At 39.1% G+C, this 15,754-nt stretch overlaps 1 protein-coding gene across 2 annotated transcripts in view; it reads right to left on the reverse strand.

Moving 5' to 3' along the window:
* Positions 1 to 1,812: 1,812 nt before the first annotated feature.
* Positions 1,813 to 15,754, reverse strand: part of ramp1 (receptor activity modifying protein 1) — a 48,274-nt gene continuing 34,332 nt past the window's right edge. The window contains exons 3-4 of one of the 2 annotated variants that reach the window (XR_007813043.1): positions 3,023 to 3,821; positions 1,813 to 2,748 (exon numbers count right to left, since the gene is read on the reverse strand). Coding sequence is in view for 1 of the 2 variants with exons in the window: in XM_018682277.2 (XP_018537793.1) it covers positions 3,566 to 3,821 (256 nt within the window). In the remaining variant the exon portion in view is untranslated. Of the gene's footprint in view, positions 3,822 to 15,754 lie in introns of both variants that reach the window. The other variant, XM_018682277.2, reaches the window with a different exon arrangement.

Genomic DNA, 15,754 nt, shown 5'->3' on the forward strand with positions numbered 1-15,754 from the left:
TAATTATCAACAGCTTATTGCATCATTGTTACTGCCACAGTATCTGCTGCTCTCAGTCACGCGTGGCTTCAGCATCTAAATGTCCTCAGGTTGCCTTTCTCCTCCATAAATTATTCACCAGGGAGAGTGAATGCTTTAATAAGGTGAGTTAGAGTAGGTGGTAAAAGGTATGGCTGGCAGCAAGCCCCTGATAGTCTAAAAACATTGTTTTGATTATTTGTATTATTGTATAATTTTTTTTAGCATTAGATTCTGTATTTAACATTAACTTTTGTCATTTGTGTCAAGAAGTGTCATCAAAACTCTGTTTGCTACGTGTGCAGAAAGTCTGTGATTTGATTTATTTGTTATTTTCCAAAAGAACCTTATTAATACTAATTATGTTGACCTACCCTCTTTCAACAATGTTGTGTTGTAGGCTAGCCTGACATATTTGGTGACTAGAAAGATTCTTAATATCCTTAATTTTAAAATATCTACAGCACATCTTCATATCAAAAACGCTAGCTACCTAGGCTGTAGGTAGCTTCCTTGCAGTTTTCCTGTTTTGCTAGCTACCTTGTATTTTGTTGATGAGATTTAACAAATTTAACTCATTTATGGAGCAACATTAGCATTTAGCTGGAGTTCACCTGGTATTAGTCCAATATTCACTCTCCTTGTAGCTCTGTTTTTGGTCTCTTTAGAGCTTTACAGCTTTTTTCTGAAAAATTCCTGAGAGCCGTGAGAGTGAACACGTAAATATGCTGCACAGCAAACATCACATTAGCATTAGTATTTCCTCTGCAGCTTCAGTCAAACTGACATCCATTTCATTTTTCTTCACAGTTTACTTTTTCTTATCAGCTGAATCCAAGTCAATGCTTTTTAGCATTGGTGGAGAGCAAATATTGAAAGCAGGTGCTGTGTTTCTGGCAGTGTTTGAACCCCTTCATCCCTGGTGATGTTAGAACACAACATGCTGTTTACCCCATGACATCAACATAAATAGTTATTGACAAGATCTGGGGATTAAGCTCACCAAATAGAATTGTCTTTATGAATTGATGCCATGTCTGTAAACCCAAAGTCTCAACTGTTTTTCAGTTTAAACACAAGAGGAAGAATGTGGCTACATGGACGGGAATTTGGCTGCTGGTATGTTTCTCAAATGTTGTCTGTAAAGTGCAAACTTTTACTGTATTTCCCTGATGTTTAAAGGCCCTGAACCACACAGGTGTTTTCAATCATTTTGTGCTGAATGACTTGGACTCGTCTCAAATGACTTGAGACTGAGCAAGCTCTTGTCTCAGTTGACTTGAAACGTGACTTGGACCTGCCTGGAATGACTTGGCATTTGACTTAGACTTCTCAAACGACATAAAGACTTCACTTGCACTTGTCAAAAATGACTTTCCACCTGGCTTGGACTTGTCTCAAACGACCTGAGACTTCAGCTTATTTTAAAAGGCTTCATATTTGACTTGAATTAGTCGCCTTTGTGTATTATTTCTCTGCCCTGACAACAATGTTATTCTCCATGCTTCTATGTGACAGAGGGAAAGTGATCATTCCTAAATTTACCGGTAATTCCTCAGGACACAGCACTTTGTTTTAGAGACCTTTGCTCTATTTACACTTTACTAAATATAGCCTTTCCTTTCTCATATTTTTCACACTTCAGCAAATGACATGGGGGCTTGAACCCAGTGCATTCATTATGACTACACTCCACGCATGCATACAGGATTCATCATTCATATTTAACACATAAGATCCAAAAGCCTTTGTAGCATCTTCAGCTGGAAAGAAACATAAATACCAAATCCTGACTTTACCAGACACATGAATCAGACATTTTATTGAACTTTTCTTCATGATCATAGATTTTGAAATTCAATCATTAGAAGTCACGCCACCAAAAAATGTTTTTAGACATTTCATAGCAAATGTTGCCATCTATTTTCAAAAAGCTTTTGGCACAAAGTACAAAGTAAGATCATGTTGGGGAAGTGTGGGTGTGTTTTAAAGTGTGTTTTGCTGACAGGCAGGTTACAGGTCAATGAATCTATAAAGGAAAGAGAGCATTCAAAAATATCAATGAGGAAACAGTTCACACGGCACACTTTACCACACAGAGAGATCATAAATCAATAGAAACCTAAGGTCTATGATACACAAACTGTGCTTTAGGCTATGGCAACATTCAGCAGCGATGTGCGTTGGCTGATTTAATCCATTGCTTTATGTTCTCTCTTTAGTTAGAATTGTGATTTTTCCACTGTGAGTTTCTCACTCTTTGTTCTCCTTTTCATTCTTTCTACATAACTGACTCAACTGGATGCAAATCGCTGTGGTAACTGAGGAGTTTGAGGGTGAAATATGAGACAGAATGTAAGAATTTTTGGTGAATTAACAGTCTGCAGTCCCCAGACTTTGAGCTGTGCATGTTGGCCTTCAAAAGCCTTCCTTCACAACCAGTTCCACAGTGTGACATTTCTTCATTTTAGTTTCCTTGGTGATGGAGGATGGAAGCTGCAGAACATGTCATCGTCATAGCCTGTCCAAATTGGGGGCTCGACCTTTGTGCAGTCACAGTCTCTGTGCATCGGTTAACTGTACAGCACATGTGCCAATCTTCAGTATGTGACATTGTTATCTCCTGTATTTCTTTCAGCTGGTCCAGAGTGAAATATGCCAATGAAACATATCTTCATTTATCAATCAGGAAAGAAGCTGAGCTGTTGCCAACAGATGAGGCCAGGGTGTCTGATATGAGCAGAGGAAATGAAAACTAGTTCAGCTTGTGGTACACATCTGTTAAAATGAGATAACTTTGCATCACAGAGTAACACAAAATTTGCATCTGAGAGAAATTAACTTAGTGTACTATGGTTTGTTTGTTGTCTTGATTTTGTCACAAAGACATTCCGACAATCCACTGACAGATTAATCTCATATTGTACAGTGCATACTGTGTATATTTACAGTACATGTATATACAATCTGATATCCCTGGGTTCCTTAAAAGAGGTTGGAGTACCTGTCCTGTTGTATCCTTGTCGTAGTGTAAAACAAAGCTCCAGAGAAAGCTCTGCGTTTTGTTCCTGTGGAGCTGTTTGCTGTAGTAGATAATAATCTCCAAAAATAGTTGTTATATTCTTGCATTTTGTAGTAGTACTGTCGTCACATCCAAAATTCTTTGAAGCAGTTTCTCTCAAATAAAGTGATTCTTATATTTATAATATCTTTCCAGCAGTGTCTATTCTGGTGGAGATTAGATTCAGGTGAGCAGTTCAGCTCCTCTTTGCTCTGTAAAAAAGAAATGATTTTAATCCATGGTAGATTGAGCTGCAAAGGCTTCATATTGGTGTAGATGCGCTGAAGCACTGAAGTAAGATCTGATGTTAAATTTATCTCATTCAGTTCTTCCTCCAGGTCCATGATGTAGTGATTCCAGTCCCCAGATATTAAACACTCAGGAAAAGATCCTTTGGTCACTGAAGGTGAGAATGGTGCGACCTTAGGGACAAAAAATACCTCTTGTCTTGAGTTTTGTGACCCCGGCCCCCCCTCCTTCCCTTCACTACATAATCCCCTCGCTGCGCTTGCTCCTCCACACCACCAGGGCCGTCATGAGAAGGGTGACCAGGATGGGCACTACGATGAAGGGACCCAGGATGCGGTTGGGCGGGTCCCTGAGAAGCCGTCCAGACAGCGAGCAGTCGTGGAAGTACTGCTTGTGCACTCGGATGAAGAACTCGTCCACCAGCCTGTTCGGCCAGAAGCACTCCATCTTCAGCGCCACCAGGTACGTGCAGTTGGTCAGGTCACCGTAGAGCCTGGAAGTCGATGACACAAAAGAAGAGGAACGAGGTTACACAGTGAAACCTGCTCGTTCTTGGTATAATTTTACATGTTGTGTGTTTATATTGTTGTTATAATCCACTATAGCCTCCATGGTAGGCTAATTCAGAGAATGACCCATAATTATGGCAAAGCACACAAAGGCCTCTGCAAATGCACAAATCATATCACCATCATGATATAGAATATAAGATTCAGGCAACAGCTCACATGTAAACAGACGACACACACACCTGCACTGTGACATTCAGTTGATTGAGGTTCATTAATGGCATGACCAGGCTGCCCTGCAGGTGTTCTCTAATACATATGGCTATTTATAACTGTAACACCCCACTAATTTTGTTTACGTCTGTTTTTATGTGTATGTCAGTTCAGTCCTGTTCAGTCATTTTTGGATATTAGCATGGAGTACTTCATATTTTTGGTAAGATTTTAGAATTTCCTCTGCTTTGAGTCGACCTATGAACCTCTTCAGGTTCATTTTCTTGTTGGGTACCCACGTGTGAATATGTCATTATCAGCCAATCAGCGCCAGGTTGAATATTGTAGCCTACCAGAGCGAGAAACAGGCGGAACGAGAGAGTCACGTGTGAAAACACAGCGATGTTAGCCGCTGTTTGTAAGATAAGGAAGCTCGGTTACATTACTGTTTTTCGTCCGAGTGAAGAACCGGCGGTTGTAAGAGTGTGCACCCTTCTAAAACGAGAGAGTTAGCTGCGTTTGGAGCGGTATTAAGTCAGTAATGTTGCTAAATTAGCACAAACACCTTAGCTACTCGAGGTCTGTTTTAGCTAACCAACAGAGAAACGGACAGAGCGCGTGCGTGTAGGAAGTACGCTTCTTCACCAGGCTTTTGAGTGAGTATGAATCCTGAAAACTTGTAATAATACGGACATTTATTTGTAACAGACAGGGGGTTTATTAGTGTTTGTGAACTTTTATTGATAGTGCCACACATGCTGCTGTAGCAGAGGTGCTCAGGACTTGCCGCTGCCAGAGAAATCAGCTTTTTGCTCAAGTCTAAGGACGGGTTTTCTTCATCGCTAAGCTAACCGCTAACAGCTTTCTGCCGTCTCCAAGCAACAGTGAGTACAGACATTATTTACCGTAAGGATTTTAAATGAGCTCACGAGCTTTTAACCTCATTTTATTTGGGTTGTTAGATAATTATTTTTCTATTATTGCGCTCAATCTTTGTGTTTTGACCTTACTCATATTTAACTGATAACAAATAAAAAAGATTTTATGTGTGATGCATGGGAGTGAAGGCTCGCAATAACAGTATAGCTCTCCAAAAAGCCAACCTGGCCTCTCTGCACCGTGGTCAGAGTCATATACTAAAGTTTGGAACTGTACACACACCCTAAATTTACATTCTTCTAGAGTTGAGTGCAATTCAGAAATTTGCATATTAGCTGCTGATTATGGAAGTGAAGCTGCAGACTGTACTGCATATGTCAGTGTCAAATTTTAATTCTTTATCAGGCTTTTGTCTTACTGTTCTTTTAAAGTTGTATGGATAGTTTTGGCAAATAGAGGTCAAAGAGGCTCCATGATATTTTATCTCTTTATACAACTGTTTTTACTAATGTAGCAAGAAAACAGTTGGTGATTTACACATCTAACAGACACGGAGCATCATTGGCATTCATTCTGGGTCATCTTTCTTGCCCCCTGACTAATTTAAATCCAATATTCGCCCTTCTTTGAGCTCTGTTTGTGCGCCTCCCAACTCCTGAGGGAAACATCTTTAGCAGCTAAATGCTCCACTGTGTTCAGCGGCTAGTCACTAACTTTGATCGCCCGCCATTTTGTGCTGAGTGGTAGCATACAGTGGATTTGCCGGAGCTTTTCTGAGGAAAACAGCTGCTGCTGGAGCAAATTTGGTTAATGAGAGCCCAGAGACTGAATCAAAGCAGTAAAGAACAGAACAATGTTAAAATGCTCCAGAAACCTGAAGAGAACCAACAGAGTTTTGGTGATAATTATCTCCATGTTTATCACTGGAGATGACCCCTACCCCTTTCAAATTACATGAAGTCAACTGACCACTGTTAATATTAAGTATTAATTAGTGCAGTTTTAATATCCAAACATTGTCTTTACATTCTCTCTGGTGTGCACAGCTCTGTTTTAATATGTTTGTTCAGCTTTTGATGTTGCACCTCAACATGAGGTCTGTCTTTGTGGAAGTTTTGTAGATGTAAACAGCTCAGGGCTGCTTGGCGAGGGACCAGTGCTGCAGAGCTGTTTGGTTGCTTCGGGTGGCAAGTTCACTCTGTCTGGATGTGTTCTTTCTTCCTCTGCTGTTTCCTTGAAGTTTTACAAACCGGTCGTGGAAGAGACAAAAAGAATTCTGGTCCCGCTGTTGGTCTAATGAGCACTGAGGTTTCTGGGAATGTTTATGAGTCATCGGCTGAAAGAAGTCACAGGTGGTGAACAGAGAGAGCGATGTAATTGGTTACCAGCTCAACTCACGTTGCAGGGGTTGGTGTCAAATTAATGTTGGCAGTGTGCAACTTCTACAAAAGAAGAAAAGTGTGTGTGCATATAACTTTTATGTAATTTCTATTAGTACTTACTATGTTTTCTTTAAATCATCCACTCTTGGTAAAGATAGTCAGCCCAGGGACATTCAGCAGTTACACACGTCACTGTTTCACCACGGAGAAATGTCATGTACAGAGATTTCAGCTCTGTTGTAACCTGGTCGGTGTGTGTCCTCTTATTGTATTACCCAACACTGAGGCCGCAGGGAAAGTGTATTTGTGAGGCAGAAGGAACATGCTTGTATATATTACGCATGTATTTCCTGTAATACATTTTCAGTTTATTTCCAGAAACAGAGCGTTGGCAGGCAGGGATAAGACAGGAAAACAGACCGTCTCAAGAAGAGTGTAAAATTTCACTGGCTGAAGTGTAACATGCAGGGCTTGTATGTTTTGTTTTTTTGTCACACCTCTCTCTATTTCATTTCTTTTCCTGTCACCATTTCTCCCTGTCATGCTGACATCCAGAGCCAGACGTCACCCTAACATTAAAGCCATGACCAGTAATACAGATATTTACAGATAGTCTGCTTTAATTGAATGCTAAAGCAGCGTAACCCATTAAAAATGTTAACAAGTGTTTCATTTGATGTTCTGTCTTTGAGCATCAAAAACAGCAGCAGCAGCTGTAGAGTGGCACCACGGTCGCTGTTTGTCACTGTAGGTTCAGCGATATTCCAGATATTGGATAAATTAATTTAGATGATCCAATCTGAAGGTTGGGTCAAAGAAATATTTGGACATGTTTTGTGTTCAGTGATGGTGGTAGACAACTTTTAGCAGCATTTTTGAGGCTAAAGCCTTTTGATTACATAACTGGGTTTAACCAGACACCCTCATCCAACTGCACACTGGATGCTTATGTTAACACAAATTAACGTTAAGATGGATCATTCTACAAGTAGCCAGCTTCCACAAACACTGTTTGTTTAGAGGCCAGAGTATGTCGGCTGTTGCTTGATGTGTCTTCGCCAGATTTGCTATTTAAGTTAAATCCTCAGGATGGAGAAGAGAAGGTTTACAGCAATGGTTCATCTTATTTAGACAAAGCACTGGGGCGGATTCACGCAAGGGTTGCTATTCTAAACTATTCTAGCTAGCTACTCTAATGGAGTTTTTCCTCCAACTTTTATTTACAGTCACTTTAGATCTCCTGTTAATTTCCTGATAATCTTCTGCAGACACAATGTCTTTTTAAAGGATAAAACTTTCTCTAAAGTCAAGTTTTATTTGAAGAAAAGGTGTATTCAACTGCTAACTTACTGTGTGTTTTGTGCTTTCACTTTGCCAGATTGTATATAACAAGGAGAATATAACTGTGCTTGGTCAGGTCTGTGTGACTGTACCCACTCTAACCTCTAGTGTTTATTTATTCTATTTTAGTTTTTAAAATTTTGTGTGTGTGTGGGAGATGAAGTATGCAGTATGGGTTTGCTCAAACCTTAAGCTTCTGAAATGACACCTCTGTATTTTACCTAATGTTATCATGTGAAAAAAAGATCCTTGGTTGCATCAGGAGATGAAGGACAGAGGATTTAGGCTGAGGCATGGTGTTTTAAGTAGTTTGATCTGGTGACTGATGAGCACAGTGTGAATAAATAAAACCTGGATAATGAATAAATAACACTGACACAGAAGAGCTGCTCCAGTGACTTGAGAAATGACTCAGGACTGCTTCTTTACCCCACTGACTGACACTCATAGAGCCAAGTGGGGAAGGTGGACAGGTATGAAGGTGGAGTGATGCTGCTATTTATTCAGTTGATAGTGCGAAAACATTTGATAGAAATAATGATTTTATGAAGCATGCTGTTGTCATTTCACCAAAGGTAGAAAGACAGCAGTGAGATGTGTGGGTGATTCGCAGTAACTGGAACAATACATTTCATGAGCTCTGCCAAGGAAGTTATGTTGTCAGTGGAAAGTTAGGATGTGGCCAAGGAATGAGAGATTTGTTTTTGGTTCAGATCCAGAAGAAGTTTGAAACATTTCAGAAATTTTGTACATTTGCTATATTCAGAAAAAAAAAACTGAATTCACAGGCGCTCAGTCTCACACAAGCTAGAGATAAAGTGCATGAGTGGTTTTTCTAAAGAAACCTTTCACACAATTTGAAATAATATTTTTCTTTAAATGGACTATTACCATGCAGTCACCTTCTATTTTCTGCTGGCTTTCAAAAGAAAGCCACATAAAATAAGGAAAAAGGAATCATTCATGTCTTGTGTGATATTGCCCTCAGACAGCCTCTAAGTCATGTTTAGGAAAGGTTTGTATTTAGCAGCGTGAAATCTCTCTTTGAAATTACCATCAGGGAGAGGCGAACATTGGACACAGAGGGCTCTGGCAAAAAAAGTTGGAGCAGTTGGAAACAGGTCGGAACAAATCTCAGGTCAGCAGTTCCCACTTAGTTTTAATTGTTCATGTTCAGTCAAGGTTAATCCTCCTTTTCTCCGGAGTGTACCTGGCAACACCTCACAGTACAGGTAAAAACAGGACAGTGAAGTGACAAAGACGCTGTAACCCTCACTGGAGATTGAACAAAAGCAGCTTTCTGGGGCAACACTGCGCACCGTATTGATCAGCAGTGATACTGTCATTACGCTTTTGTTCATTATAACTGAGGGAACATCTGATCAGATAAGAAAGAGATTCCTCCGAGAAAAATGGGTCAGGAAGGATATCAAAGACAGGCACTGGTTTTTAATGACTTCTAAGTCTTTTTAACTGATCTGCAGTTCAGCATTACTCTTCATCTGGGTCTGATATGTCTCTCAGTTATGTGCTTCTTGCTCGCCAATATGACACAGCACAAGAACAGGTTTTTGATTCTGAAGCTGTTATTTTAAGGTAAAACAGTTACATACTGTTGCTTTAAACTGGAAGTATTGTATTTTGGGCCATCACCTAGAAACACTCCTCTTCATCACTTGCAATTATTGTTGAGAAAGTTTCTGTCGTGCCTGCTTGGAGAGATTACCTCAGAGCTGAAAGGGAGAGATTCCTCTGTCTCAAAGAAGAAAAACAAAGAAAAAACAAAGAGGAAAAAAACAGGCCATACTGTCACTACTGAGCACATCAGACAAAATGTTCTTCTTTTTCTTTCCACTTTGTTATTCTGCTAACCTACCTCATCCCTTTCTCTCTGGGGGAGATTGAACATCTGAGTTTGTGCACAGCGTGTCTCCTCCTCTACGACATGAGAGTAAAAGTGATGAAATATTTTGCAGAGTTTGAAAAATGTATGTTTTCAAATTGTGTGGCAGTTTCTTGTTCTTGCCCCCTAAAACACACACACACACACACACACACACACACACACACACACACACATGTTTCTCTGTTCATATTTATTCTCACATTTCCTTTCTCTCCGTCTGTATCTGTTTCAAATCTGTCAATACCAGGATGTGAACAGATGGGGCATGGAGTGTAGTTTGAAGATTGTTTCTGACGTGTACTTGTGAGTGTGAATAACTTTATGCACTGTATACTTGCGTGCATGTGTGTTTGAGTGCTTTGTGGATGTTTATATTGCTATATATTTGCTTTAGTGACTGTTTATGTTTACGTTTGAGCAGATGAGTCAAGATTTGTGTGTGTGTGTAAATGTTTGTTCTGGCTGAAATAGCACTGCTATACTTAGACAAACTAACTCAGATGCTGCAGTGTGGTTGTTTGATACCGTTAAGCAGGAAACCTGTCAGGGATCACAATGCAAGCGTGCGTATTATTTCAGTGGCTCATTTCCATCTCAACACAGCAGAATTATTCAGCTGAGGAATCTGACTAAAACACATACATATCTTCATGACACTGATGAAGTGCGTTAATACAGGGATTATTCTCAATAGGACAATATTATAGTATAGTAATCATAAAGAAAAGGTGTTAATTACTCCTAATATTCTTGAACAGATTTATTTTTACAGTACATTAATTCTTTCTCACCAAACACATTGTGTGTATCCTAGCAGAAATAATGAAAGGATTTTCACCCTCATAAAAGATTTGCAAAACTGATCTCTGAAGTCAATACCAAACATATTTTAAGATGCATAAAGATATCCTCCTCCTTAATTCTGTTCACAAAAACTTCAGTTACCTGGAAGGTGGCCAGACAGGATTATACTTGCAATTTTATTCATGGTAATTTGCAATCAGAACCAGCAGGAAAAGACTGGAATATTTATTCACTAAACCTCCATTTGTGTATCAAGACCACTCTCCCTTCACTGCCATTTTTATTATGAAGAATACTGTGACATCAAAATAGAAATTTTGTATACATCTGTTAATATGGGAAGGCACAGTGTCGTTGTGAACATTGGTGCAGCAACACAAAGGGACAGGGAGAGAGAGAGAAAAAGAGAAGCAGTAGGCAGTGCACAATAAGAGCAGGAAAATATTCCTCAGCAAACTCACCACAGATTCCTCTCCTGCTTCAGCTGAAACCCAGTGGGACCAATCAGTCCACAAAGTGAATGTTTGCAGTATTGATGTAAAGGCTCAGAACAAGGAAATGGCTCATTCAGAGCAGGGAGACATCTCTTGTTGTGTGTTCCTTCAGTACATACTCAAATCAATCAAATTTAAGGTTTTCTCAGAGATGGGGTTGTGCCAATGTACTACAAGCAAATAATACAGGAGAATGAGGATGATGTGCATTTGTTTCCTGGACTGAACAAGGAGAAGGAATACAGAGATTTCTTCTTTCTAGCAGCAGATGATCGTTACAGCGTGGATGCGGTGGGGAATGTGCCCCAGTCCTGTGTCTTAGAAATGACATTCATACACTGCTAAGCCCAATTCTGTTCAGAGTTAACATTTTTGTGTTTGAGTGAATGAAGCTGTACATTTATTAACAGCAGCAGAGTCATCAGGAGGTGGGTTGTGTTTAGGCAACAAAAGCGCTTTGGTTAAGATTAGGGAAAAAATGGTGCTTTTGGTTCAGTGTAAGAAAACATATTGTGTCTGAATTCACTGTGTCAGGAAACAAACATTTTACTGATATGTTCAGTATCACCAACCTGTTAAATATGTAAATTAACAACGTGCTCATTAAGTTAATAGAATAATCTGCTCACAGTCGTGTTTTCTTCAAAATGTGTTTGCAGTAAATTAGTTGTAAGTAAATATAATTTCCAAGAGACAGAATTAGGCCAGTTTGTTGTTCAAGCATGAGTCACTACTTTCATAAGTAAGCATCCATAATACTGAATAACACAGACTATTGTTGTGGAGAATAATTCAGGTCCAAACAAATGATAATTGTGGCTTCCTGTATATGCTATACTAGTGTACCAATTAATAATGCAGTTTGCCTGAATGATGCCATTGATGGGCTGCTTTCTGTTCTATAATGTGTCTGTGTCAGTGCTCAACCATGAAATACGAGTCTAATACAACTTAAAAACCATCCTAACTGAGGCAAATATTCTAATTATTGTCCTAATGCTATTTAATGTGCATTGCTTAACAGCTGTAGTCACAGGGCAGTGCAAGCAATGCTGGATGTTATCCAGTCATTAGAGCTGTAAAAACACACGGCAATCCATTTCTAATCACATGCTAATCAGCCGTTTAATCACAGAGGTCCACAGAAAGGAAGTCTCACTTAGCTTTCCACACTACTGAGCTCACTGGATTTTTCTGGCCCGGGTTTGCACATAACCCGATGTGAGCTCACCCACAAAAGGGTTTTTAAATTATTACAGATGGCTGACAGGCATGCATGACTGCCTGACCAAAATACCCTCCAACAACCGCGCAGGAAAAAAAGGCTCTTCTAAAACTGAGAAACAGGGCTATTTTTAAACCAACCCTAAACCACAGTAAAATTGAGGGAATTAGACCTTAATTAGGATTAATCAAAAACATAATATTGGTCTTTGGATTTATTGGAAAATCTATTCTAGCGTGTTCTGATCCTGTATTTATGTCGCCCCGGCTGGGTGCTGAGAAAAGCTGATTTTAAAGAATTACCGGTCACATGACGAAGCATTTACCTTTGCTCACAAGATCACCAAAATCAACATAGAGCTACCTCTCTGAAAGTTAACACAGACCCTAACCCTAACACTTATAATAAGGACTTTAAAGACATGTATCCAGGCTACAAGGATTAATGAGCAGGATGAAAAAAATACACTTTTTAGAACTTCTTTTTATGCCAGGAAATATGTTCTCCAGTGGGAAAATAAATAAAAATATAAATGAAAGAAAGTTGAAGTTGTTTTTGGAGTGTTTGATAGAATACTTTGTGTGTGTGTGTGTGTGTGTGAGAGAGTGTGTGTGAGTGAGTGTTGGAGGCTATGCTCAGCTACTGCCACGCTCAACACAGTAATGTAATAATGTGCCACAATTAGCCGACCAGCCCAACAGACAGAGCGGATGGATGAGCTGATGCAGCCTACAGGGTCTGTTGGCGCCGATGTTGGCAGAAAGATTGACTACGGCAAAAGCATATTTAAAAGACACCATACATATTTATAAGCGGCAGATTATCTCAAGTTGTTGATGCTAAAGTTTGGGGAAAGAGATGGAGGGCATCTGAAGTTATTTATATATTTTGTTGTTTTCATCAAATGCACTTAAGTGCTGTTGTGGAGCTCTGCTTTTCCATGTTTACTCTTCTCAGATCTCAAACTGAAAAACAAATAACAGTGCTGTTTATGTGTTTGTTACTCACCCAGTGCTTGTGGGTCTGGTGGACTAACAATATTTTTGGATTTTTAAAACAATACAGCTGTAACAGTTAATGTAAAATGTTGACTTTAACTCAATTATAAGCAATACAGACAGCACAGAAAGTTAATATTTGCCATTTATCTATCATTTATCAATAAAATGTTGATTTTTAGTGATGAAATGTGATTTTTGTTAAAAGAGAAATTATAGTCAAGGCATGAGTGGAATAAATCATGTTTATCTTCCACAAATAAAATGAAAAATGAAACCATGTTTGCTGCTCTGTACTGAGCGAGCTGGAAAGAACTCTTACGTATAGTATTTCCAGGATGGGGGGTGGTGTTGATGGGACATTTGACAATGATGCCTATAAAATGGAGAGTGTCATGTTCAATTTATGAAACATGCTACAATCTAGAGGAACACACACACACACACACACACACACACAAACCACAGGCCCAGGTAGGGTTGCACAGTATGCACTCACTGAAAATGAGCCGAGACCAATGAGTCTCAAATTGATTAAAAAAAAATAATAATAATAATAATTGCATCATTTCTGTTTCAGTCGACACTGAAAACAGCTCCTACAGACCCAAACACCACACACAGGTTAAGGTGTTTTCTACTCTTAGTTTCAGTTTATTTTATTTGCTGACATTTCACAGATTATAGAGATATTGTTGTATTTTTTTTTAATGACATTTTACTCTACAATCCATTACAGTAATGCTTTGCAATGCTAAAATGGAGCACAAGTAGAATCATGAGTAGTAAAGAGAAAACAAATGACAGATGGTCTAACGACTGTAGTTTCATAGCATGTTGAAACATTAAGTCCAAGTGAAAAAAATATATTCTAGAAGAAATTCTGCCCCCTGTTTGTCCATTTACAAGTCAGAATGATAAAAAAAATTTACACAGCAGCCTGGTACACAGCATAAGAAGAGCCACAGACTTTTAACTACAGCTCACATCTGATTGAATGTCTTATCTACAAGCATGGACACATATCTTCTGTTGCACCTTGGCTTGTGGAACGAGCTAGTAAACAAACTCTTGTTACTACCTTATTGCGTGGCTGTCAGTCAAACACATACTTTCTCACTCAGTCTTAGGGGATAAAGGAGCATTTTTTATAAATCTCCAAAGTCCTCTTTAAACATTAATTCAATATTTAGTACTTTAACATGAATCTAGTGAAAAGGAATGACTAATTGTGATGTCAGTTGGATGTTAATATTCATGTGATGTTCTGCTAATGTTCTTATAAGGATAAACAGCTATAATTAAGATGTATTTTATAATCACTGTGGTCACTGGATTCAAAGCACACATTCTAGCCCCAGGTTTTTGTGCCACAGGATCTTTTTCTGTTTTAACGGCTGCAGAAAAAGATCACTGAAGTCTCAGACATATTATAATAGGAGTTGTGCCCATTGGCTTGAAGCAATTTAACTGTTACTTTGTTTGTTCAGAGATGCCATTGGCACCAAGTAATTGGACATGACAGCTGAATACCAAATGCTTTATCGTTTTCTATTTTTCTCTCCAGCAGTTTTATAATTGCCCTTTGAATTTAACATCAGTGCCGTTATGGTAAACACCTCCTCCTGATCCAGCTATATTTCGGTTTACTGGTCCATGATCCACTGAATGGTTTCTTTAACATGAAATACCTACAGTATATAAAGTATATAACCTGTCTTTGATCACAAACCGTAAGCTTAGATGCAGACTGAATCTCTACACATCCTTCCGGCGTAGGCAGTGACCTGGGTAGCATGTGTATTATTGAGGACTCTGTGACACTCTGACCTCATGCAGAGGCACCAGGGCCCCTAAAGCCATGAAAACTTTAGTGAGAGCTTTAACGGCTGAATGAGGAAATAACATGATGGAAGTAAAAGACTGAGAGTGAAATACAGATTAGTGGTGAAGACTGTGATAAAGTGTTGGCCAGTTAGCTGCTGGACATTCTGTGTCAAATCTGGCTATAAATGGTCATACCTTGGCTAACCGTTCTTGCTTCTGTTGACTAATCTGATAAAGATGGTTTGTGCATGTCCTGATTAAACAAGTAATTAACACACTGACATGTTTCCTTACTTTATTTTTTGTTTGCACATTTATCATCATAAGGCGATACAGATTAATTATGTTTTATATTTGGCTATGTGTTCTGCAGACACATGTCAGATGAGTGTTTAAATGTTCACCCTGAGTGCTTTAATTTTTAAAGCAGTGCCAGCAACATGCTGGAAAATGTTCAAATTGAACCTAGATGGTGACATGTTATCATTCCTATCTCCAGCTGGATGTCAACGTCTTTCCATCTGCCTTCCATCTGCATTAGCTGACTTGTCATATTTTCCATCTGCTAAGCGTCTTGTGAGTACCTGAGTGCTAGCAGAACGAAATTATTCATTTCAATATCATTCTTCCTCTCAGCTAAACTCACACATCAGATGCGTGCACCCGTAGGGTTTATTAGCAAATCCCACGTTTTTCACAGCAGAGCCAGTATCAGAATAATTTGATTAGTCTTAATTAAAGATAACTGTGTCAGCAGACTGACTGTACTAGACACTCCCTGTATCCAGAGAGGGTTGTGAGAGTATTAAAATGTGTTTGTCCCGAGCTGAGTCGATTGTATGTGTAAA

Source organism: Lates calcarifer, linkage group LG1 (assembly GCF_001640805.2).
Source record: "Lates calcarifer isolate ASB-BC8 linkage group LG1, TLL_Latcal_v3, whole genome shotgun sequence".
Lineage (NCBI taxonomy): Eukaryota > Metazoa > Chordata > Actinopteri > Centropomidae > Lates > Lates calcarifer.